Consider the following 25,585-nt stretch of genomic DNA (forward strand, 5'->3'; position numbering starts at 1 on the left):
CCAAAATAAATCATAACCGTGTAATATTTGAGCATCTTCAAAGTAGTCCCCCTTTGTCTAGAATTTGCAGACATGTACTCTTGACATTTTCTCAAGCAACTTCTTGAGGTATCACCCTGAGATGCTTTTTAAACAGTATTGAAGGAGTTCCCATCTATGTTGGGCACTTATTGGCTGCTTTTCTTTATTAGTTGGTCCAAGTCATCCATTTCAAAAACTTTTTTTTTTTTTTATTACATTTTAGATTTATAATGAAATAAATTAATATGGTGGCACAATTATATTTTTGTCTACAAAACTAATTTCAAATATTTAAGCATACGCCTTCAGATCAAAAGATTTTTAAGATCATGAGAAACATTTCAGTCAAGTGTTTCAAAACTTTTGTCCGGTAGTGTAAATATAATAATTTATAAATAATTATTTTTGGTAAAAAACAGAAAAGATGCACAACAGAGCTTTACAGTATTAATGAAAACATTAAATGAAAACAATCTGATCACCTGAGGCAAAAGCCTGCCATGACTGAATCACATCATGCTGATATTCAGTACACTTATGTGATATTGCTTACAGATAATAATACTAATAATATACCATTTAATGTTATATTATTGTTACTTTGAGTATTATAACGACTGCTTTGAATATTAGACTTTTATACAGTAGTAATATTTTTTTGTCGTAATGTCTACTATTTCATGCATCCAGTTAAATAAAGCTCTCATTACAGCAGGACTTTTATTTTGAAAGACATTTGAAGTTCTTCCTGTTTTTGTTTTTGGTTATATCAAACTTCCCATGAGCTGAAATCTCTGGTGAAAAAGGTCATTTGAGAGTTCACAGTGGTTTATACACTAAACACACATATCTGTGGCTCTGCAGATGGATACTACTAGACACACTGCATGAAAATCAAGCATTAGTAGAGTGTTTGTGTGTGTGTGTGTGTGTGTGTGTGTGTGTGTGTGTGTGTGTGTTTGTTGTGTCTGTGTGTCTGTGTCTGTGTGTCTGTGTCTGTGTCTGTGTGTGTGTGTTTGTGTGTTGTGTGTGTGTGTGTGAGTGTGTTGTGTGTGTGTGAGTGTGTTGTGTGTGTGTGTGTGTGTGTGTGTGTGAGTGTGTTGTGTGTGTGTGTGTGAGTGAGTGTGTGTCTGTGTGTGTGTGTGTGTTTGTGTGTGTGTGAGTGTGTTGTGTGTGTGTGTGTGTGTTTGTGTGTGAGTGAGTGAGTGAGTGTGTGTGTGTGTGTGTGTGTGTGTGTCTGTGTGTGTGTGTGTGTGTGTGTGTGTGTGTGTGTGTGTGTGTGTGTGTGTGTGTGTGTGTGTGTGTGTGTGTGTGTGAAGGAGATGAGAGGGCAGAGCGGCACCTCTTGTTCATTCTGTGGCGTGCAGCGCATGTGACTGTATATTATTTCATTATATGACATCCTTCTGCTGTTTAATGATTTACACTTTTTAAGCAGAGTATTTTAAAAAACATAAAAGTTGTAATGTTTAGTGACTTGAGACTTGACTCAGACTCGTGATGAAAGACTCGAGACTTGACTCAGACTTCAGATGACAGGCAAAACATGGGTTCATTTTTGGTTAAAAGAAATCACTTACACGTTTGTTTCTTTTATGTTTATTATATCACAGTTCAAATCAACATCACGATATTGTTCAAAATAATTGTTCAGTCATAGTCTCGGGTCACTCCTGGATGTTTTGCGGTGTTCTTTAATATATGAATGAGACTGTGTTGTAATAATAGTTGTCACGAAGCATATGATGCTCATTTTCATGCTTTTGCCCTCCGTTTCCTCATTGCTTGGAATGCCTGTGGCATGCATGTACAACAAGTCCATTAGAGTCGTTCCCATGATAACATCATGGGGAACCGTTCAATGTCTAGTCTTTCTATGTAACACGCACATGCTTAATGCCTGAAGGAGTCGAATAGTGCTGTGTCTGTTAGCGCTCAAGACTTCTCTGTGTGTGCTAGGTCAAATCATCGTGGTTATCTGGGTGATCGTCTCTCCCAACAATGACAAGCAGAAGTACACGCTGAAGATCAATCATGATTGTGTACCTGAGCAGGTGATCGCTGAAGCCATCAGGAAGAAGACCCGGAGCATGCTGCTGTCAGCCGAGCAGCTGAAGATGTGCGTACAGGAGTATCAGGGCAAGTACATCCTGAAGGTCTGTGGTTGTGACGAGTATCTTCTGGAAAAGTATCCCATCAGTCAGTACAAGGTATCTGCTCTCTTTTGGCCTCACTAAAGCAGCAATCTAAGAATGAAAGAATGCAATGCTTATATAACATGGATATAACTTTATTTTCTGTTCCCAGTGCTACTTTTGTTGGTCCTCAATAGTGATTTCTGCTTCTATACTGTGCACTGCCTAACCATTTAGTGCCTAAACCATCTCTGCAGAATCTAAATTCTTGTCATTCTTAAAACTTTACAAATGCTTTTGTGTTTGTTTATTAAATATTTTAGCTAATTTGATCATGATTTCCGGCTACCTATAGGAGTAAAGTATCTCTCATGCCTCACATTTGTCTGTTTTATTTCTCTGGACATGTTTCGTAATGCAAATGAGTAGTGTTTGTATCCGCTCTACATGTGAAGTCACATTTATAAGATCACTGCCGGAATCAGTGTTTAGAGCACATACTGGACTGCCCATGAGATGTGCTGATTATGGGACTGTATGTCTGAAGTCGCCCTCTCTCTCTCTCTCTCTCTCTCAGTATATACGGAGTTGCATTATGCTGGGTCGCATGCCAAACCTCATGCTTATGTCCAAGGACAGTCTTTATACCCAGCTGCCCATGGACAACTTCACCATGCCCTCTTATGCCCGCCGCATCTCCACCGCCACGCCTTACATGAATGGCGAAGCCTCCACCAAATCTCTCTGGACCATTAACAGCACTCTAAGGATACGTGTCCTCTGCGCCACATACGTTAATGTGAATATTCGGGACATTGACAAGGTGCTTACCTGAAATTTGTCTCGGATTGATCACAGGTTGATGAGTCATGTTTATTGTAGAGGCAGAATATGCATGGGAAGCTGTTTGCATGTAGAAGCCATTGGGGTTTGCCTTTTTCTGTGGCTTTTTAACATTGCATTACCTTTCTGTACTGGATTGGATGTTTGCTCATGGGTTGTTACGGATTGTTTCAGATTTATGTGCGAACAGGGATCTATCATGGAGGAGAACAGCTGTGTGACAATGTAAACACTCAACGTGTCCCGTGTTCCAACCCAAGGTACCGTGAAAACAAGAGGACAGTATTCGAAGGAGAATACACAAAACAAAAATCTAATAGAAAATTTCAAACGTCTACTTTTGTTGGTTTAGTATTCTCTTTCTCTCTTTCAAATCCAGATGGAATGAGTGGCTGACCTATGACATGTACATTCCTGATGTCCCACGGGCGGCTCGACTGTGTCTGTCCATCTGCTCCGTGAAAGGAAGGAAGGGGGCAAAAGAGGTGACGACTCTATATTCTGTGGTGCACCCAACATAGTCTGTCAAAATCAATCAGTGTGAAGTTAGTCCACATCTCATCAGATCAGCGGGTTTTGAAACAGAAACCAAACCAGGTTTTACATATATTTTTTATTTTTTTTTTACATTGGACATCGAGTGGCGACCCAACACAATACCACAATTGTTCATCGTACAAAAGTGAATGAAACGTCCTTAAAATCAAACATTGTAATGATCAATATTACCTAGGGATAGGGGGCCTGGGTAGCTCAGCGAGTATTGATGCTGACTACCACACCTGGAGTCGTGAGTTCGAATCCAGGGTGTGCTGAATGACTCCAGCCAGGTCTCCTAAGCAACCAAATTGGCCCGGTTGCTAGGGAAGGTAGAGTCACATGGGGTAACCTCCTCGTGGTTACTATAATGTGGTTCTCGCTCTCGGTGGGGTGCGTGGTGAGTTGTGTGTGGATGCTGCGGAGAATAGCGTGAAGCTTCAACATGCACTACGTCTCCGCGGTAACGCGCTCAACAAGTCACATGATAAGATGCGCGGATTGACGGTGTCAGATGTGGAGGCAACTGAGATTCGTCCTCCACCACCCGGATTGAGGGGAATCACTACACCACCACGTGGACTTAGAGCACATTGGGAATTGGGCATTCCAAATTGGGGAGAAAAAAGAAAAAAAAATCCAAATATATAAACAAATATCAAAAAAATATTACCTAGGGATGGGACGATATATAGAATTTCATTATATCGCGAATCAAAAAATAACGAACCATATCGAGGCAAAACTCTGTATTTCTAAATTTGCAACATTGTTTCCTATCCATGTGATGATAAATGAAATGACACTTCACTTTACCTCTGTTGCACTTTTTTCTTCGCACAAGGTCCTTAAAGTGCTTAAAGTGCTTGAATTCAGCTTTTAGAATTAATTGAAGTACAGGAATACCTGGAAAACTGCTTGAGGTTAGAACAGAACATTGCGATCCATGCAATGTGTGTCCACTTTCACATGAGTAATGTGTATTCTTACATCCTTTCTGTTCTTTACAGTCAAATAAAAAATTAAAAAGAAATATCAGTTTTAATCACACACACAGCACAGATGCAATAAAGAGACTTCTCTCTCAATAATATAATTATTAAATTCAATTATAATCCGGAACACCTGTGAGATGCAAGTTGAACTCATAAAGTGACAGTGCCATTATAGCGCTTTATACTAATAAATGTAAACTCTTGTAAATTGTACACATTATTTCAAACATTGACAGCTCATATCATTTATATACTGTACACAAGTCCATGATATAATATTCATTGATAGAATGTAGAATTTTATATTTTTAATAAGTTAAAATGTGATATAATAATGATTAACAATAACAAATTATTATTATTATTATTATTATTTTTTTTTCCCTTTTTCTCCCAATTTGGATTGCCCAATTCCCAATGCGCTCTAAGTCCTCGTGGTGGCGTAGTGACTCGCCTCAATCCGGGTGGCGGAGGACGAATCTCAGTTGCCTCCACGTCTGAGACCGTCAGTCCGCGCATCTTATCACGTGGCTTGTTGAGCGCATTACTGCGGAGACGTAGCATGTGTGGAAGCTTCACGCTATTCTCCACGTGCCCCATTGAGAGCGAGAACATTATAGCGACCACGAGGAGGTTACCCCATGTGACTGTACCCTCCCTAGCAACCGGGCCAATTTGGTTGCTTAGGAGACCTGGCTGGAGTCACTCAGCACACCCTGGATTCAAACTCACGACTCCAGGTGTGGTAGTCACCGTCTTTTCCACTGAGATACCCAGACCCCAACAATAACAGATTATTAAAATAAATATACACTTACACATATCTTTTCGGATCGGTTGCTTGTTCTGCTCCTGATCAGCTTGAATGTAGTACACTGAGTGATCTTCACAAACAGAAAACAAGTGTGTTAAGCACATTGGTTATCAGGTGTTGTTTTAAAATGTGCAATAGAAATAAATTTGATTGATTGATTGATTCTTATAAAGAAAGATATATGAGAAACTCTTATTATGTAAACTTTGAGCATTTATATTGTGCATTAAAGAACTTTAGTTTGATGAGAAATAATAGCATGCGTTTTGCTCAAACATCTTTCGAAAAATAAACTAAATTTACTGTCTTTGTCATTTGCGTGTTATTTTATCGAATCAAGATAATACTGAATCATGAACCTGATATCGTATATCGACCCGAATCGTGAGATGACCATATCGTCCCATCACTATTATTACCAGAAATCATTTAGACCCAACGATGCAAGCGAACCTCTATTGGATGTAGGACGAGGGCATGCCAGTCTATTTGTCCATGTTGACATCTGTCTAATTTGACGAGCTCCTACCAAGTGACACCGTCGAGGTTGATTGGATGGCCTTTTACATCAGCAACAAAAAACAAGCCAAGCATTTCCTTTCATTTAAATGTTAAGCCTTTTTATTTTGCTGTGCTAACTCTGCACGATTATAAGGATAGTTGCAGTTTATAATTTGTATTTAGCACTGCTTTTATCTTTCTGTCTGCGACCATCAGAACAGACCTGTGAATCGATTTTGGGTCACGACACACCAGTTGAGAACCACTGCTATAGATCGCAGAGAAACTTTAATGGCACATTCTTGTACTTGATGACTAGATTCCTTTTTAATTTGTACTTTCAGCAGTTATTTTAATGGTGTTTTTAAAGTGCTGTGAAATGCATGTTTAAATGAGTAGAAGCTTATTTGATCTGTTACAGGAGCACTGTCCATTGGCCTGGGGAAACGTCAACCTCTTCGACTACACGCACACTTTGGTGGCAGGGAAGATGGCGCTGAATCTGTGGCCGGTACCACACGGCCTGGAAGACCTCCTCAACCCGATTGGTGTCACGGGATCCAACCCTAACAAGGTTTCCTCTCTGCACGACCTCTTTCAGTGCTGAGCCGTCTGCACGGTGGCATTAATAAGACTGCTCAGTGTCTTCTAATCGGAGATGTCATAGTTAATCAAGAGCACGTGTTTCAAAGCGGTTTATTCAACATGTAGTCTTTTATTCTGCCACAGTTTCCATGCAAAACAATAGGAAACAAGAACAATCATAGATTTGACTTTGACTGATCTAATAACAATTAATACTAAATTCAAGAATATAACTGCACAGATGCTGAAAGCTTATTAGTTTATTTTGAAGTGTTTATGTAGTTGCTCTGATGGTTTCTTTGCTCTAGGAAACGCCCTGTCTAGAGCTGGAGTTTGATTATTTCAGCTCTCCTGTGAAGTACCCTGACATGGCCACCATTGAGGATCACGCTAACTGGATAATATCCAGGGAGATGGGATACAATTACTGCCAGTCTGGACAGGTTAGCTTACAGACACACATCTTAATGAATTAATTATAGTGACACACGTCCTGATGCACGATTCCTGAAGCTCTGTTGCTGTGATTCCTGTTTCCAAGGTGGATCTCACTTCAGGATTGTGGATATTGTAGCACTTCAACAGGAATTTGACAATTAAACACTTTTTTTAATAAAAATTGAAACTTGTGACTTGTATAGAACAATCTAGGAACTCATGTTAGGTACATCTTGAAATGTTTTTGTTATCATTCAAAATCAGTTGCAGTTTTGCTGTGCAAGTTTGAACTGTAATCTGTGAACTATTACATGTGACTAATTAACATGACATACTACTGTATGTGACATGATCTACTGTATTTTCACGCAAGCTGTGGGCTTATGCATGCAAACTGTTGGTGTATTGTATGTTAATGAAGTGCAGTAAATCGCAGTTTGCTATTTTCCTAAACTCAGTTCCTGCAATTACAGTTTGGGATTCCACCAACAGATGAAATCAAAGAGCTGTTGATCACTTTTAATACTGTCATGATTTGTGTGTCAGTAGATTAAGATGGTTTATTATACTTACATTCTCTATAAGTTAATGTAGCCTACATCCAATTAGTCATGATGACGTGTATGACGCAGGTGGCACAATAACTGGAGAAGAATCTCATTATGAAATTGCTCTTGACTAAACCCATTCACGCATTGTGCACGCTATTTCTCCAACCCACTAATGCCTAAGACTTAGTACATGCTTGCACGAAAATACCAAATTTCATGCCCATGCCGACCGACTTTGCACATATGACGTATTGCATAGCACTGTGCTTAAGGCTAGGCACTCTTAAAAAGGGCCCTAATCATTTTAAAAAACATTTCTCTTATTCTTGTAGAATACTATATTGGCTTGACAAAGCCAACATACTCTTATTTTACAGTCTTCGTTTGGGTTTTTCCAAAATCCCTCAGCCAGGACCCAAACTATCGATTTTGACTCCTCTTAGAGCTTTCAAGCTACATCCATCAAATTTGGCACAGACCTTCAGCCTGTTCTGACTCTCGTTGCTCTGCCTTTTCTTGTTGATAAAACTTACGGTTATCCTGTAACGGACTTTTGAAAATGCTCCAAATCCCATAGACTTACATTGACGGAATGTTCAAACTGAATGTTCTATCTCACAACACGCTTAAATTTGCTAGAACACCATAGGAATGCCTAGAAACCAGCCAGAACACCCTAGCAACCAGCCATAACACCATAGCAACCAGGCAGAACACCCTAGCAATGCCTAGCAACCAACCAAAACACCCTTGCAAGCAACCAGCCAGAACAGCCTGGCATCCTCTTAATAATGCACTGTCTGTGTGTCAGACTGTAAAGACTATAACCTTTAAAATTCAAACTTTTAAAAGCATTTTAAACAAGGTTTTGTCAAGCTAATGTTAAAGTGTTTTTTTGATAAACTTTAGCTATCGAGTTATACTTGCAGTTTGTGCAAGCTCATATTAATTGAGAGATCACATGGAATATTTGTACTTTTAATAATTAATTTGTCACAATTCAGGACTATTTTAAGTTTAAAAAACGTTGATTAAAGAATTGTAAAAACATCAAAAGAAATGGTGACCCGTTGCAGCCTTCAAAAATGTACACTTACCCTTTTACATGTATATCTAATATTTTAATGTTGAAAAAATATATATTATTCGTCAACTCCTACATCCTCCTACAGAGCAGCAGACTGGCACGAGATCACGCCATGACGGAGACTGATATAGAGCAACTTCGGCAGCTGAGCAACAGGGACCCGCTTTCTGAGATCACAGAGCAGGAGAAAGACTTCCTCTGGAGACACAGGTAGTCTAGCGCCCTCGCAAGGGCTCCTCGTGTAAATGCAGTGGACACTAACAACAAAGTTTGAATGGAACTATATTTGTTTCTCTACTCTAGGCAGTATTGTGTAAACATACCAGATATCCTGCCAAAGATCCTACTGGCGGTGAAGTGGAATTCCCGCGATGAAGTCGCACAGATGTATTGCCTTCTTAAAGACTGGCCGGCGATAAAGCCAGAACAAGCCATGGAGCTGCTGGACTGTAACTATCCTGATCCAATGATTCGAGACTTTGCAGTTCGGTGTCTTGAGAAGTACCTGACCGATGATAAACTCTCTCAGTACCTCATTCAGTTGGTCCAGGTGAGGCCGATATATTCTTCATGAACTCAAATACAGTGGCCTTCACTTCGGCGACAAATTAAAGGGACAGTTCACCCAAAAATGAAAATTCTGTCATCATTTATTCACCCTCATGTTGTTCCAAACTTGTATGACTTTCTTTCCTTTGTGGAACACAAATGGAGATATTAGGCGGAATGTTAGTCTCAGTCACCATTCACTTTCATTGAATGGTAAAAAAGATGCGACAAAGACGAATGGTGAAACATCTCCATTTGTGTTCCACAGAAGAAAGTAAGTCATACAGGTTTGGAACAACATGAGGGTGATTGAATGATGACAAAGTTTTCATTTTTGGGTGAGCCTTCACTTTAAAGACATTATTGACATTAATTACAAATGCCTTCTCATGCTTTTCTCATAGATTTTTATGGTGATTTAATTCAAACATTTTCAAAGGTTTTGAAGTACGAGCAGTATCTTGATAATCCACTGGTGCGATTTCTGCTGAAAAAAGCTCTTACCAACCAGAGGATTGGACACTTCTTCTTTTGGCATTTGAAGTAAGTAACCATGTCGTTCTCCATTCTGTCAGGGTTTTAAATATAACGTGGCATAATTACTATGATGGTTTGAGGCCTGAGATATTTTTGATGTGCCAAGTGAAATGGAAGAGTGTGTGGGGTTGCAGGTCAGAGATGCACAATAAAACGGTGAGTCAGCGGTTCGGTCTGCTGCTCGAGTCGTACTGCCGGGCGTGTGGTATGTACCTGAAGCACTTGAGCAGACAGGTGGAGGCCATGGAGAAGCTCATCAACCTCACAGACATCCTCAAACAGGAGAAGAAGGATGAGACTCAGAAGGTAAATTCAGCCTTTGACCTTTTGACCTCATCTGCAAGTATCTGCTTGCATATGCAAGGTTAGAGAGACTTTAAGTGCACTTTAAGTGAAACTGTAGATTGTTAGATGTAACATGACGCTTACAGAAGATGCTCCACCCGTTCTAAAGCTTTCAGGTGTTTCCTTCAAACGTCACACTTAACGGGCTTCATTCATGAAACATGAGCAGAACGCATTTTTGTGCAAATCGTTGGTAAAGCTGTTCTGACGTGAATCTCGGATTCATGATAGTGCTTTTATTTTTAAAATGTTTGTTTGTAAGAACAGAATGTACACACCTACTCCTGACCACGTGTAAATCATGTGTAAGACATCCGAACGTTTTGTGTTCTTTCAGAGGAACTGCCATGACTACATTTTCATAGAAGTGAAATGAAACAAGTAATGATAAAATTAATGAATAATTCAATGAGTGAAATTAACCTTAATAAATAGCATAAATTAGTTAAAAAGAGGTTTGTTGTTTAATTTTATTATCTATACAGTATATATACAGTGTATTTAAAAATGTTTCTTGCATTTGATGCTTGCATTTATTTCTTCAAATGATAGTTTATTGCCATCTCTGCTTTATACCTTTTTGTAACACAGCTCAATGGAAAGGAGGCGGCGAGAACCGGCTTAACAATATAAATAATATTTAGTTGCCAGGTCATCCCCGTCTTCCTGGATCTGGGAGGGGACAAGGGTAGGGAAACAACAATAATAACAAAAAAAAAACATGGAACACTGTAACAGTGATAATACCAACCAAAAACACAATAAAAATATTTAAAAAGAGAGGGAAAGGCCAACGCGGAGCGACAGCGGGAGAGAGAGGAGAGAGAAAAAAATAATAAAAAAATTTACTCGCCGGTTCTCTGATACACCGTAGCCTGGTCCTCGGCCACTCCTCCACCCTCTAGTGGACGACAGCCACACCTCCCTGGGCAAATCGGAGGCAGTCCTCCGGCCCCTGGTGGACGGAACGCCCCGCCGCGTTTTTGGTGGACGGAAGGGGTCTCCCCTGCCCCTGGCAGCGGTCCTCCCGCTCCAGGCGGTCAACTAGGAGCCCCTCCCCGCTCGCGGTCAGCGGTCCTCTCTTGACCCCGCCACATTTTAGCGGCCGGTAGGGGTCTCCTCCGCCCCTGGCAGCGGCCCTGACCACTCCAGGCAGTCGGCTAGGAGCCCCTCCTCCCCTCGCGGTCGGTGGCCGTTCCTCCGCTCTCAGGCGGCCGGGCTCCTCCATCCCCCGGCGGATGGCCACTGCTGCTCCGTTGGGGTGGATGGTATTGGCGAGGACTCTACTACGGCACATCCCTCCTCCTTCCCGGGTTGCGGCACCAGTGTAACACAGTTCAAATGGAAAAGAGGCTGCGAGAATCAGCTTAACAATATAAATAATATTTTAATAATAAACTTAAGAAAAAAGACAAACACACACAGGTGTCGGGCAGCTGTCCATAACTCTCTCTTTGTCGCACTGCTGTCTCCGGTCGCCTTTATCCCTCTTGGGCTTAATCAGCCTAATTAGGGGCCGGGTGTGCAGAATCACGACCCGGCCCCGCCCTCCACCCTGCCACACTTTTATATTGTTTTTCCAGCATTAGTGCTTGGCATGGGGTGAAAAGGTCATAGGAAGACGGAGTTTGTGATTGATTTTCTTGAAAAAATGAACGCTCTTCAACGTGACTGATTGGACAGTTTCTTCACTTGATATGAGCTCTATAATGTAGGTTTCATAAGTTCAGTACAGGCATTGACAAATCACGTTCAGTTGAAAACATATGGTCAATGCTAATGCTGTTAAACCCATAAATAAACATGTCGCAGGCAGGTGTGTACACAGTACAACAGAAAATAAAAATGGAAAAAGCACACTGTCATAGCTTGCAAATCATTATAAGCTCACAGCATTTCGGACAATGAACAGAAACGAGATGGTTTATGATGGTGGACCTCCTCCTGCTGGCGATGAAATGAAAATTGTTTTACACTAAAGCTTCATGTCAAACATTTGTATTCACCTCTTGGACTGTTTCATTCTCAGAAGAGCTTCCGATGACACAAAGGTTTTATGGTGTGAATGCACGATTTCATGACTGTTCCACAGAGTCTGGTGCCTTTCATGGATTATGATAATTGAATGAATGTGCATACACCCCATATTTACTAATGTTTGGAATTCACTAACATACATTTAATGTACAAATCTGGGGTGAATGCAGCGTTTGTGAATCCGGTGGAAAGTTTTCAGGGAAGTCCATTTATTCATAAATTACTCCCAATTTACTCATATATTTAGGAAAGTTTAATGAATGAGGCCCAATGTAATTAAACACATGCTAGATGAGATAGAACGATATATCAGTTTTACCAATTGCTTTTTTGAACTATCGTTAACTGCAAAAATCTATGGCGATAGTTGCCGATTGATGTTTCATCATTTCGTCACTTCAAAATAAGAGTCCTTGGGCGTTTCAGGCTTGTTTATACTATAAAAAGTCCTGCGTTATGCACCAAATCTTCATTTTTTCTGGTTATTTTTGGGATTTTGGTTGAACAGTAAAATACATCTGGGATTTTATTAATTTAGGACTCTTTGTCTGTGCCCGTCAAATTAAGGAAAGAATAAATTTTGTTTAGTGACATTTTATAAATCAATTAAATAAACTATTGACCGATTAATTGGTTATCGGCCTTTCCCATCACCTTAGTTATCGGTATCTGCAAATTCCACTATCGGTTGACCTCTACATGCTAGTATCACTAAATACTCAATTTCAGTGTTGATAGCACCACAGTGTTACACCTTTGGTGGAAATCAGACCACGAATGACTGACTTATAGCTGTTTCTGCATATTAAACTGGGATAGGAGAAAATATTTGACAAGAAAACAATGACATGCATCACCTTTTTAAGGTGATGGGTTAGGGTTAGGGTTAGTTTGAGGAAAATTGTCATTGGCTGATGGACTTTTTTCAGGTGCAAATGAAGTTCCTGGTGGAGCAGATGAGGAGACCCGACTACATGGATGCCCTCCAAAACTTCACCTCTCCACTCAACCCCGCCCACCAGCTGGGTAACCTGCGGTGAGTCCCATACAGTGCAGTAAATACACCTTTCACTTAGCAGGGACAATATGCTACAGATAAATAAATGCACATTTGATCATGAAATGACGTTTGATATCTGGTTTGTTCTTCTGTTTGCATGGCAGACTTGAAGATTGTAGGATCATGTCCTCAGCTAAGAGACCGCTGTGGCTCAACTGGGAAAACCCTGACATCATGTCTGAACTTCTCTTCCAGAACAATGAGATCATCTTCAAGAACGGAGATGGTCAGATCATCTTTTATCCTCTCTTTCTATGTGTGCACTTATTTTGCACGATATGGAACAACATTGACAAGTTTTTCCAACTTTTCCCTTCACTTAGACCTGCGGCAGGACATGCTAACCCTTCAGATCATCAGGATAATGGAGAACATTTGGCAAAATCAGGGGCTGGACCTGAGGTATGAGGGGTGGTGTAGTGGTTAAATGTCTAGGCTGGAAACTGAAAGGTCATAGGTTTAAACCCGGCACGGGTAATGCATGAGCCATCACCATTGTGTCCCTGACCTAGGTGCTTAAAGACCCCATGAACTCAAAATTAGTCTTTTTGTAACTTTTAGTCCATGTCAGTTAGCTTTGAAGTCATCTATATGCTAGTGTACACTTAAAAGATGTCCAAATGGACTGTTAGCAGATATAAGCATTTTAAATGTACATTAAGACTGTCAATTACACGTTAATTCAATGTGATTAATAAAAAAAAAATATTAAAAACATTAAACACATTAATCACACCACTGTAATAAGGAATTTTCCTACCAATGGAACGTTGAAGTGCCACCACCATATTTTTGCCAGTCTCAGTCAGCAGGGGGCATTAAGCACCGCTCCAGCTGTACAGGCAAGAAACGGACAGCTGGACGGAGCAGAGTGCAGAGGTCTTGAGACATGTTTCAAACTATATATATTCAAACTAGTTGTGCTCAAAAGTTTGCATACTCTGGCAGATTTTGAAAATATGACTGATCATGTCTTTTATTTAAGGATAGTGATCATATGAAGCCATTTATCATCACATAGTTGTTTGGCTCCTTTTTAAATCATAATGATAACAGAAATCACCCAAATGGCCCTGATCAAAAGTTTACATACCCTTGAATGTTTGGCCTTGTTACAGACACACAAGGTGACACACACAGGTTTAAATGGCAATTAAAGGTTAATTTCCCACACCTGTGGCTTTTTAAATTGCAATTAGCGTCTGTGTATAAATAGTCAATGAGTTTGTTAGCTCTCACGTGGATGCACTGAGCAGGCTAGATACTGAGCCATGGGGAGCAGAAAAGAACTGTCAAAAGACCTGTGTAACAAGGTAATGGAACTTTATAAAGATGGAAAAGGATATAAAAAGATATCCAAAGCCTTGAAAATGCCAGTCAGTACTGTTCAATCACTTATTAAGAAGTGGAAAATTTGGGGATCTCTTGATACCAAGCCAAGGTCAGGTAGACCAAGAAAGATTTCAGCCACAACTGCCAGAAGAATTGTTCAGGATACAAAGAAAAACCCACAGGTAACCTCAGGAGAAATACAGGCTGCTCTGGAAAAAGACGGTGTGGTTGTTTCAAGGAGCACAATACGACGATACTTGAACAAAAATGAGCTGCATGGTCGAGTTGCCAGAAAGAAGCCTTTACTGCATCAATGCCACAAAAAAGCCCGGTTACAATATGCCCGACAACACCTTGACACGCCTCACAGCTTCTGGCACACTGTAATTTGGAGTGACAAGACCAAAATAGAGCTTTATGGTCACAACCATAAGCGCTATGTTTGGAGAGGGGTCAACAAGGCCTATAGTGAAAATAATTCCATCCCCACTGTGAAGCATGGTGGTGACTCACTGATGTTTTGGGGGTGTGTGAGCTCTAAAGACACGGGGAATCTTGTGAAAATTGATGGCAAGATGAATGCAGCATGTTATCAGAAAATACTGGCAGACAATTTGCATTCTTCTGCATGAAAGCTGCGCATGGGACGCTCTTGGACTTTCCAGCAGGACAATGACCCTAAGCACAAGGCCAAGTTGACCCTCCAGTGGTTACAGCAGAAAAAGGTGAAGGTTCTGGAGTGGCCATCACAGTCTCCTGACCTTAATATCATCGAGCCACTCTGGGGAGATCTCAAACGTGCGGTTCATGCAAGATGACCAAAGACTTTGCATGACCTGGAGGAAATATTCTGGGCAGCTATACCACCTGCAAGAATTTGGGGCCTCATAGACAACTATTACAAAAGACTGCACGCTGTCATTGATGCTAAAGGGGGCAATACACAGTATTAAGAACTAAGGGTATGCAGACTTTTGAACAGGGGTCATTTCATTTTTTTCTTTGTTGCCATGTTTTGTTTTATGATTGTGTCATTCTGTAATAACCTACAGTTGAATATGAATCCCATAAGAAATAAAAGAAATGTGTTTTGCCTGCTCACTCATGTTTTCTTTAAAAATGGTACATATGTTACCAATTCTCCAAGGGTATGCAAACTTTTGAGCACAACTGTAACTTACCTGTAAATGATCAAGTCTATCTAGAAGTTATCTAAAAATCAGTATCACTTGCCAAATGTTGGCTATACACTTGAAACACATCACAGAACAAACGGAGTGGCAGATGTTTGATTCTCCCATATATAGCCTCTCCATGATTTGAAATGAAGCGGCCATAACTGTTACATAACTAATGCTTTATTATGGGTTCATCAGCATGTGCACGCCAAGGCCAGTTCTGATATTAAGCCGGTGTATACCTGCATGATGAGCTACAATCACACTGTGTATAATCGTCTCAGCTGGTGGGTCCTGAGGACTGGTCGATTAGGATCAGGGACAGCAGAGAAAGAACAATGTCAGGGTTCTTCCTCCATTAAAACATTTTTCTGCGGCCACTGAAGCAACATTTTGGGCTGCCAAAGCAAATTATTCATCTCACGTTCTGCGTTTGATATGTGCTAAATATGCTTTTCATCTGAAATGCTAATTTGCGCAGTGTGATTGAAGCCTGGTTTTCACATGAGTTTGGAGCGAGCCATCACAGAACCACTCGCGGCAATGATCTGTATCTCTGAAGCGAACGCATCGACCGGGCTACCCTCCATATCGCAGCGCAGACCACAAAACTGGAAAGATCAAAGCTTTTCACTTTAGGAAAATAAGTCAAAATGATTGATGACATCATCTTGCACTCAGAGGGTGTATACAAATATGTCCTAGAATGAGAATATCCCTCCCCCGAATATCACCTGCCTCTGACTAGCCATAGCAAGTAGCAAACGCTGTAAAGCCATTGGCTATTTAAAAAAAGGGAAAAGTCCTTTGATATGTCCCGCCCAAACTGTTTTAATAGAAAATACTTCAACACAGGAAAGAAAACTGCTTGTGATGACATTTCATGGGGTCTTAAACCGCATGTTGCTCCAGAGAATCTGATCCAGTAATAAGTGAACTGTAAAAGCATCAATGAAACGGGTCCATTTGTAAGCCAGAAGAAGTGTCCTGTTGTAATAACTCTCTCTTTCTGTTTCTTTCTCATCCCAGAATGCTCCCGTACGGCTGTCTGTCTATTGGAGACTGTGTGGGTCTCATAGAGGTGGTGAGAAGTTCTCACACCATCATGCAGATTCAGTGTAAAGGAGGCCTGAAGGGGGCGCTGCAGTTTAACAGTTCAACGCTGCATCAGTGGCTGAAGGACAAGAACAAGGGCGAGATGTGAGCGACAGTGTTTCTCACTTATATCACTTGAGTAATCATCAAGCACTAGTTAAATAGAGCAGATGTTAAAGTCGTAAGTCACACAAGTTCTGGAATTTACCTCATCAATTAAATCATCTGTGTTTACAGGTACGACATGGCGGTCGACTTATTCACACGATCCTGCGCTGGCTATTGTGTGGCCACCTTTATTCTGGGCATCGGTGACCGACACAACAGCAACATCATGGTGAAGGACGACGGGCAGGTGTGAACTTGATCTTCATTGAAGTTTTATCCTCATAATGTTGAGTCATTCTCCTTATATTGACCGGCTGTGTCTTCTGCTTCTGCAGCTGTTTCATATAGATTTCGGTCACTTTTTGGACCACAAGAAGAAGAAGTTTGGCTACAAGCGAGAGCGAGTGCCGTTCGTCTTAACTCAAGACTTCTTAATAGTGATCAGCAAAGGAGGAACACAAGAGTGCACTAAAACCAGAGAGTTTGAGAGGTATTGTTGTTTTTCCCCTGGGTGAGCTTTAAAGAAACACTTCCTTGAGTGTAAAAAATATACTAGTTTAAAACATTAAGCTTGAGTATATACTAGAATTATTATAAAAAATTGATTGGAATATTTGACAAAATACAACAGAACTGGTGATTGTTACTCTCTCATTTATACTAAACTGAGACTTCTGGAAAATATGTTCCAAAACATCAGCTGCACTTTTCCAAACCATACGAAAACAATCGTTTATTTCTCATAGATGCTTGAGTATACCTGTCCTGATTATTAAATAACCGTCTGATCGCAGTTATTTGAGAAAACCGTGATTATTGGGCAGTCACATTTTAATGCCCAAATAAGGGTATTTTAAGCAGATATAGTGCATAAATGCCATGATCGACACGTTTGTGTGTCATTCAGTTGAACTCGGAGTCTGAGCGTCACTGAGCCGCACCGCGGAGGTCAACCAGCACCTGTCCTGAAGAACGTGTGAAGCGATCCGATGCGCACGCTGTCAGCTGAGACTCGTGTCAAAGTCCCACGAAAATATAAATGAACAAGTATAAACTGTGATAGTGAACGCAAAGCACTCCGGTTTCACTTTAAACGATCGTGTAATGGCAAATGTTCCTGGTTCATACATACAGTGTTAATGACACGCAGTGACACAGAAGAGGACACGCACGCTTACGATAAAATAATGAAACGAAATCTCAAAGGTTTTGCTTCATGACTAATAACGGGTTGCTTCATGGGTTTAATCAGAGCATTAAAATAACATGTGAAAGTGAAGAAATTGGGAAAGAAATGTTTTACTATTGCATAATATAATAAAATATTATATAAATATAGTAATATATATATATATATATATATATATATACAGTATATATATATAAAATTGTCTTTATTTATAAAAATATGCCATATAAAATATGAGTCCAAAAAACAACAGTGTAAATGTAAAATTGATCAAAACTAATGCTGTCCATGTAAAGTATTTAGGAATATTTTTATATTTAAAACATTGTTTTTCATGTCATTCATAAGTATTTAAAGCCTTAAAAGGAAATCATAGTTTATCCCTATTTTATTATTTGATTTATATATTTGAAGTAAATATGAATGACATCCTAACGTGTATGAAGCACACATGCAGGAAAAAAGCACACCTATTACAATTTATATGACAAACAGACCATTACTCGTCATAATCTCAATTATTTGTTTGACAATTAATTGTCCTCCAAATTTCATAATCATGGCAGCCCTGCTTGAGAAAAACCTGCATCATACAGCCAGTGTTATCTGAAGTTGTGAAACGGTGTGTTATCAGTGACCAACATCAGTTAAAGTGCTCGCAGATTCACTGGCTCACCAGCATACCAAGCATGGGTATTTTATAGAAGATCGAATGCTGGCGTGGGAACATGCAGTCCGTAAAAAAATATTACTGATATGACCTTTTCAGACGGGATTAAAGGGACAGTTCACCCAAAAATGACAATTCTGTCATCATTTATTCACCCTCATGCCATCCCAGATGTATATAACTTTCTTTCTTCTGCAGAACACAAATGAAGATTTTGAGAAGAATATTTCAGCTCTGTAGGTCCATACAATGCAAGTGAATGGTGACCAGACCTTTGAAGCTCCAAAAAGCACATAAAGTCAGCATAAAAGTAATCCATAAGACTCCAGTGGTTTAATCCATGTCTTCAGAAGTGATATGATAGGTGTGACTGAAAAACAGATTAATATTTAAGTCCGTAATTACTATAAATCTACACTTTCACTTTCAGATGTGATAGTGAAAATAAACAGGCACCACACGTGACTTTCAGATGTTAAAGTGAAAGTGAAATGGGAAATTTAGAGTAAAAAAGGACTACAAAATATATTGTAAAAAAAAAAAAATGTGAAAAGAAAAAATGAGGAAAGTCATACACATCTGGGATGGCATGAGGGTGAGTAAATGATGAGAGAATTTTCATTTTTGGGTGAACTGTCCCTTTAACATCAATGAGAAGGTCTGGTCATTAACACATTGCCCCACATCACCGTATAAACATTTATAACATCACATGGCACGTTGGTACAGGGTTGTGATTTTACTGATAGTATGTTTATATTAGGAAGGGGATGCATTTCTTGGTGCTATATGATTACATTGACGTTTGCTGTACGGTGAGGGGAAAGTTTAGCACTGTTGGAATGAACGATTCTCTCATTATTCGTCGCTAGTTTCTCGTTACAGAAAAAGCATGAAGCACAGTAATGATTAATTTAGTAAAACATTAGGCTATCGTCGGGACAAAAGGGGACTGTAACGTCGGGCCGCGGGACAGCTCATAAAATCTGGTCGTCCAGAGTGTGTCTTGGAGGAGTGGACATTGATGTGGGTGAGAGTAAAACTCAACGAGACCTTATTCACGCTAGCACCATCTTTGATATTTAATGGGAATGAAAATGAGGCTGTGAGGGATAAACGTACAGTCTGGAAAATCAGATGTGATCGAGGAGTTTCATACAGCTTTATACCGTTCATGCCATTAAAGAGACTGTAAGTTTATCCCTCACAGCCTCATTTTCATTCCCATTAAATATCAACAACGGTGCTAGCGTGAATAAGGTCTGTAGTCCTTGAGCAAGTATTCAGAAAGGAAACAGAGAGGGTCAAATTTGGTTTCATGTTGATAGTTACTCAGTAAAATATCGTTTTTAAAATGTTATTCATGCTTAGACACTGACATTTATTGCAATAATTAATAACACTGCAGTGCAGGGTCAGAAATTAAGGGGGCTCAGGGCAATAGTGCCACCAAAAAATGCCCCTGAATAAAATGACAATTGTTATGATTTGCTTCTGACACGCCGCTCGCATCTTGATGAATTTGGTATAAATGGATGAGACCATTGTTTTAAAGGGTTCGTTGATTTCTGACAGTGCTGCAGTGTGATGTAATGAAGTAGCAGGAAGTTGAACGTGTCTTGCCATTTTCCCGCTGCAGGTTCCAGGAGATGTGCTACAAAGCTTACTTAGCCATCAGACAGCACGCCAACCTGTTCATCAACCTCTTCTCCATGATGCTGGGCTCGGGCATGCCAGAGCTGCAGTCCTTCGATGACATCGCTTACATCCGCAAGACGCTGGCGCTGGACAAAACCGAGCAGGAAGCCCTGGACTATTTCATGAAGCAGATGAATGATGCTCACCACGGCGGATGGACCACCAAGATGGACTGGATCTTCCACACCATACGTCACCACGCCCAAAACTGAGCCGAAGCGGCGGGACACAGGGCCGTATGATGGGCCAAAACGAGACCCTTATTCTAGGGCACGCTGTCTGATGTATGCCATAGGGAATTACGACACCCACCCAAACCTCATGTACAAATGCGTCTGATCTCCAGCATTGTCCATTATAGTCTCTTTTTCCCCTCGAGCTGCTCTTTTCCTGGAGAGTCAATTCTTCTTATTAATATTTATGATGGGTTTTTTTGTGTGGGGAAAAACAAATGTTGTTGGAGAAAAGCGTTCTGTACTTTTCAGCAGCTTTTGCGGGAATGTTCTCGTCTTCCTGTTTAAAACTACAAATGCCTTCGAATATGCACGAAACTCTCCGAGAACACTCTAGAAAACAGGGTATGGCTTACTGCCTGGCCTTTGTTTTCCAAACCAACACTAATCCCCTGAAAGGCAATGGAGGCGTTGCAGCGCGAAACTGATGGTGCTGATCTTCGTCAAGACGCTGAAGTGTTTCGTGTTTGTTGAGTTCACTCTGCCGCACAGACACGGATGATAAGCTTTCTTCCTTACATGCACAGCGAGCGGAAACGATGTGTACCCGATTATGCACTGGATGAATTTTCTCATACTCTCACATAGTAGCACTACACACTTCTCAAGATGCACATAACACTCTTATCTAACGCAGCAGTTCCTCTTGTGCTTGACCGAGATACACGATACCTGATATAATGCAGATATATATGCAACACAAGTCAACGATGGCACATGAAATGAACACAGTTTTTTGCCATTCTGTCCTACACGACACAAAAACTCAGATAAATGGCCTCAATCCAAAGTGTGCATTTTGACACAAAGATGAACTACCACTGTCATTTGGCCATAAGGTCTGAAAATAGTCAAATATCCACCCATGAATCGACCTGGCCAATATATAAATGTGCCCGTCCACTAGTTGGGACGTATTTGAATAGTTCCTCCCCATAGATGAATGATGTTTTCCTGTTTCCAGTGTGCAAATTAGCAGAGGACACTACAGTACAGTGCAGTATCACTACACATAGTATATGTGCGGACAGTCTGTCCTCCTGAAAGACTTGTCGTGAAGTGAATATCTCAGATGTTGAGAGGGGTTGAGCTAACAAGACCGCACACACACAGTATATCATGTGTAAGTAATTAGGGCTAATTTAGGGCTTCAGTGGAATGAAGTGGCTCTTGCACAAACGGAGCGTTCTCGTTCAACGGAAATGGCAAAAACAGGAAAACGGCGCCCTCTGTGGTCGGGTTAAGTGCCTTGCTTGGGGCCGACAGTTCCAGCTGCTCCCGCTACGACTACGTCTTCAATTCCCGAACAAACAAGCACTCCAGCATCAGCACCATCTGGCCTGGTGTTTCACGAGATCCACATATTCTCTCTCGTCATTCAGTCTAAACGCCTGTCGTGTTTCTGCATTACTTTAAAGCTGTGAAAATGTACAAATGAGGTGCAATCGTGCTATTTAAATAGATAAATCGCTACTATTTCTTGCACACCTTTTTATGTATGTTGTTTTGTTCTCGTTGCAGCTCAGTATGACATTGATCATACCCGCATAACCGCCTGAAACGTAAATGATCATGAACCGTTTTTATGGAGGAAAGGACACATGCTCGTCATGAGGGTTTTTGCTGAAACAATCTGAAAGACCGAGCTGAATTTGAGTTTTCTTCTTAAACTCATCCTTTGATCATTTTCTGAACCAGTGTGAAAATATCTAAACCTCCTTAAATCATCTTCTTGAGAAGCCCAATTGTGTAAGATAAGACTTGTTTTCAAGGACTTTTTCTTGCCACATTAGCAAACCGAGTGATGTTTATGCTCGAAACGAGAAATGCAATCTGCCACTGGTGTAAGAAAACACAACAAGACTTGTACAATTTTGCTTCTCAAGTACATTAATCTTTTTGTTTACTGGAAGAGTGATTAATAAAATGATTTTCCGCCTGTGACTTGCTATTGTAGTTTTCTGCACTTATGCATTCATTTGATAAACATCACCTTTTGTAAAATGCGTTGTAACTCTGCAGTAAACACATGAACAGATATCCACATGGCCTCAGACTGATGTATGCAGGTGTTTCGTGCACTTTGTATTCCTCCGTTCTTTCTCTCTTTGCCTTCAGTCCTGTGGGACACTTTAATCTCCTGCATGTGTTTTAAGCAGCTCTTTTAATTGCTGTAGAAGTTAGTGACGATCAGCAGCTTATGTTCGCTCTCTCCGAAAGCCATTTAATGCATGCTTCTGTTCAATCTATGTGTGTCGTTGTCTGTACAGGCTACAGATCTTGGGCTGGACCCGCTAAAAAAAAAAACAAGCCCATTCACAAAAGTCTAATGTGATCAAAAGCTTTCTAATTTACCTTTTTTAAATCATTTAACAACTCACTTGCATAATCTATTGAGATGCAGAAGTTCTGGAGTCTTTTGTATGACAAAGGAAAAAAGAGAAAAACAACACAATGTTTAATAAGATGCAGTTGTACTTGAATATCATTGTTGGGAACCGTGTTTGCGTGTCAATGTTGCATCACACTGAAGGTTCACTTGCATAGGCAATTTCATACCGATGATGAATGTTTCAATGGTTTGCTTATGAGAAACTCTACTTCACTAATAAAAAAAAAAATCATTTGAATTTAAAGGAAACCCAATTGTACACGTGTTTGCTGTTTTATAAGACTGTCAGGAGGAGTATATGGAGGATATAATGAAAGGTCAAAGCGGTTTTCTGTGCTTTTCTGAAATGGTTGGAGTGGTTACATTTATCTCTCTGTAACACTGTTGCATTTTACTCATTATGTGTTGATGTCATAGAGATATAGTTTTCTTTACTATCACCATTATGAAATAATATAAAACGGGCCAAATACTTTTCTTTACCTGCTTCCCTGCATGAGGTTCAAAAGTAAAATATACAATGGAGTAAAAAAAAAAAAAAAAAAAGGAAAACATCACAAAGTTGCCCAAGTGTTTTTGTTGATCATCTGTCATGTGGGGGATTTTTGGCCTGTGACTGCATTCAGCACAAACCATCTATTTCTGTTCATTTTCATTGTGCACTTCAGTTCAAGAGTCGCTTTGTATTCAATCTGTCTTCAATATTTTGAGTGTTATGTGACTATGTACAAATAAACGTATTTCAAAAACATTTTCCTGATTATAGCTGATGTCTCGCATGCACATTTACATTATTGAGGGTTGAAGTCATATGGTATATTGTACTTTATTATTATTATTATTATTATTATTATTGAAATAAGAATAGTGGGATGTTCTGCACAGTGCAAACACAATAATTAATCAAAATATAAAAAATAAACATTTTCTAAAAACTTCCTCTATGATGCATTTTAAAATATTTTCATTTCTATATTTTATTTCTAATATATCTCTTTGGTGTATTAAAAACACCCCTCAAAATGTTCACTTTTGTCTTTCCCGTTTGTTCTAATGAGTTGCTAGTTAAAGACTACAAATACCACAAGCATGTGAGTGAATGTGCCTGACAGAACAGAAAACTGTTGTAGTTCTTCTTTAGTAACTTGTGTGGAAAGGCCTTTCCCAATTTATAAATGAGAACATTGTAAAAGATGTTTGTTTATTTATTCGGGAAAAATGTGTTATTTGTTTATTTTCACCTGGGACACAAAAGGGATCAAATGGAAAGACAAAATGTATTTAATTAACTTTATTTTGTTATAAACAAAATTTTACATAAATAAATGCACATTTTCTGACCAGAAACCATTTTTGTATGTTCTGTTTGCTGAACTACAACCTCAAAACTATTTCTAGGTCACAAAAGGCTATTAAAACCATTCATATTTGTAAATCCTTTCTTTTGATGATTGATTTATTTTTGAATATTTTGTAATACCCCTGACACTTTTTATTTATTTATTGTCTTTTCCTTTCTTTTCTTTATATTTTAGTAGAATTTATATTTTCTCTGTTTATAAAATGTTCATTATATAATTAAAAATAAAATAATAACAAAAACAATTAAGCATATTGTTTTATAATAATAATTATAAAATAAATAAAAACTTGTTAGTAACATACATAAAAACACGGAGGCTTCAGAATTCACGTTTGTGGTATGACTGTGTGTATCTTAAAATGTATGTTTGCCACAGACCATTTTTAACTATAAATCCAAAATTGTTATTATAAAAGTCCATCGGAAAGTCCAGAAAGACCCCATGAGAGAGCGTAACTAGCGTGTTACGACAGTAAATCACCGTTTGCGGATACCATACAAACGAATGAGGAGAGCCGTAAACTGACACCTATGTGTCGCAAACTTGTCCTTGACTTCTCTTATAAAACAGCAGTTTTATTGTGGTAAACTCCACACATAGTCCACTCCAAAGGATTGTTTAGTGTAAAACATGTTGAAGATTAGTGGACGGTTTATTCATTAAGGTTTTTTATTCAGCACACTAAAGCAGTGTACTGCCCATAGAATGTCCATGGGACCAATGCAGTTACACCAGAGATTTTTTAGCTGAGATGGGCCACCAAAGTCTTTCTAGTATATTAATTATTATTATAATCTCTGGTTATTTATCGTTTTGCTAACCTTGTAGGATAACTTGGTATAAGGGCTCTGGCTGTAGCTAGAGACTTTTATTATGAAATACTGCCGGAGTGCGACGGCTGGCTGCTGGTTTCTCATCATTTGATTAGTATGGTAGGTGTTTAGACAGTTCAACTGATTGATAGTTAACGGACTTCTCATTTGAATTTGGCGCCAGCGGTAAGTGACGTTATTACTGACACCTTTGAAAAATTATTTAAACAAGTGTCATTTGACCAACATGAACAAGTCATCATGTACTCATCGTCATGTTATTCCAAACCCGAATGACTTTCTTTTTTCCGTTGAACACTAGATGTGATTTTTGAATAAGATGCTGGCTTCTCTTTTCCTTGTAATGAAAGTAAACGGTTAGAAACGAGCCATAATAACAACAGATGTCCACTCAGAATCAGTTTTATTGCAAAGTACGCTGCTTATACCCACAAGGATTTGCCTTTGTGCACAGAGAA

General features: G+C 39.6%; 1 protein-coding gene across 2 annotated transcripts in view; it reads left to right on the plus strand.

The window, feature by feature from the left end:
- The window catches only part of LOC127428087 (phosphatidylinositol 4,5-bisphosphate 3-kinase catalytic subunit alpha isoform-like), a 42,100-nt gene extending 18,419 nt beyond the window's left edge, over positions 1-23,681 (plus strand). For both annotated transcript variants that reach the window (XM_051676159.1, XM_051676158.1), the window contains exons 4-20: positions 1,981-2,231; positions 2,734-2,979; positions 3,174-3,259; positions 3,379-3,484; positions 6,268-6,420; positions 6,740-6,874; positions 8,593-8,717; positions 8,811-9,057; positions 9,496-9,599; positions 9,728-9,899; positions 12,905-13,011; positions 13,140-13,261; positions 13,359-13,437; positions 16,575-16,745; positions 16,878-16,995; positions 17,084-17,238; positions 20,247-23,681. In XM_051676159.1, the coding sequence (XP_051532119.1) occupies positions 1,981-2,231; positions 2,734-2,979; positions 3,174-3,259; positions 3,379-3,484; positions 6,268-6,420; positions 6,740-6,874; positions 8,593-8,717; positions 8,811-9,057; positions 9,496-9,599; positions 9,728-9,899; positions 12,905-13,011; positions 13,140-13,261; positions 13,359-13,437; positions 16,575-16,745; positions 16,878-16,995; positions 17,084-17,238; positions 20,247-20,517 (2,648 nt within the window). In that variant the 3' untranslated portion in view covers positions 20,518-23,681. The remainder of the gene's footprint in view (positions 1-1,980; positions 2,232-2,733; positions 2,980-3,173; positions 3,260-3,378; positions 3,485-6,267; positions 6,421-6,739; positions 6,875-8,592; positions 8,718-8,810; positions 9,058-9,495; positions 9,600-9,727; positions 9,900-12,904; positions 13,012-13,139; positions 13,262-13,358; positions 13,438-16,574; positions 16,746-16,877; positions 16,996-17,083; positions 17,239-20,246) is intronic.
- The last annotated feature ends 1,904 nt before the right edge of the window (positions 23,682-25,585 follow it).

Source organism: Myxocyprinus asiaticus, chromosome 37, assembly GCF_019703515.2.
Source record: "Myxocyprinus asiaticus isolate MX2 ecotype Aquarium Trade chromosome 37, UBuf_Myxa_2, whole genome shotgun sequence".
Taxonomy (NCBI): domain Eukaryota; kingdom Metazoa; phylum Chordata; class Actinopteri; order Cypriniformes; family Catostomidae; genus Myxocyprinus; species Myxocyprinus asiaticus.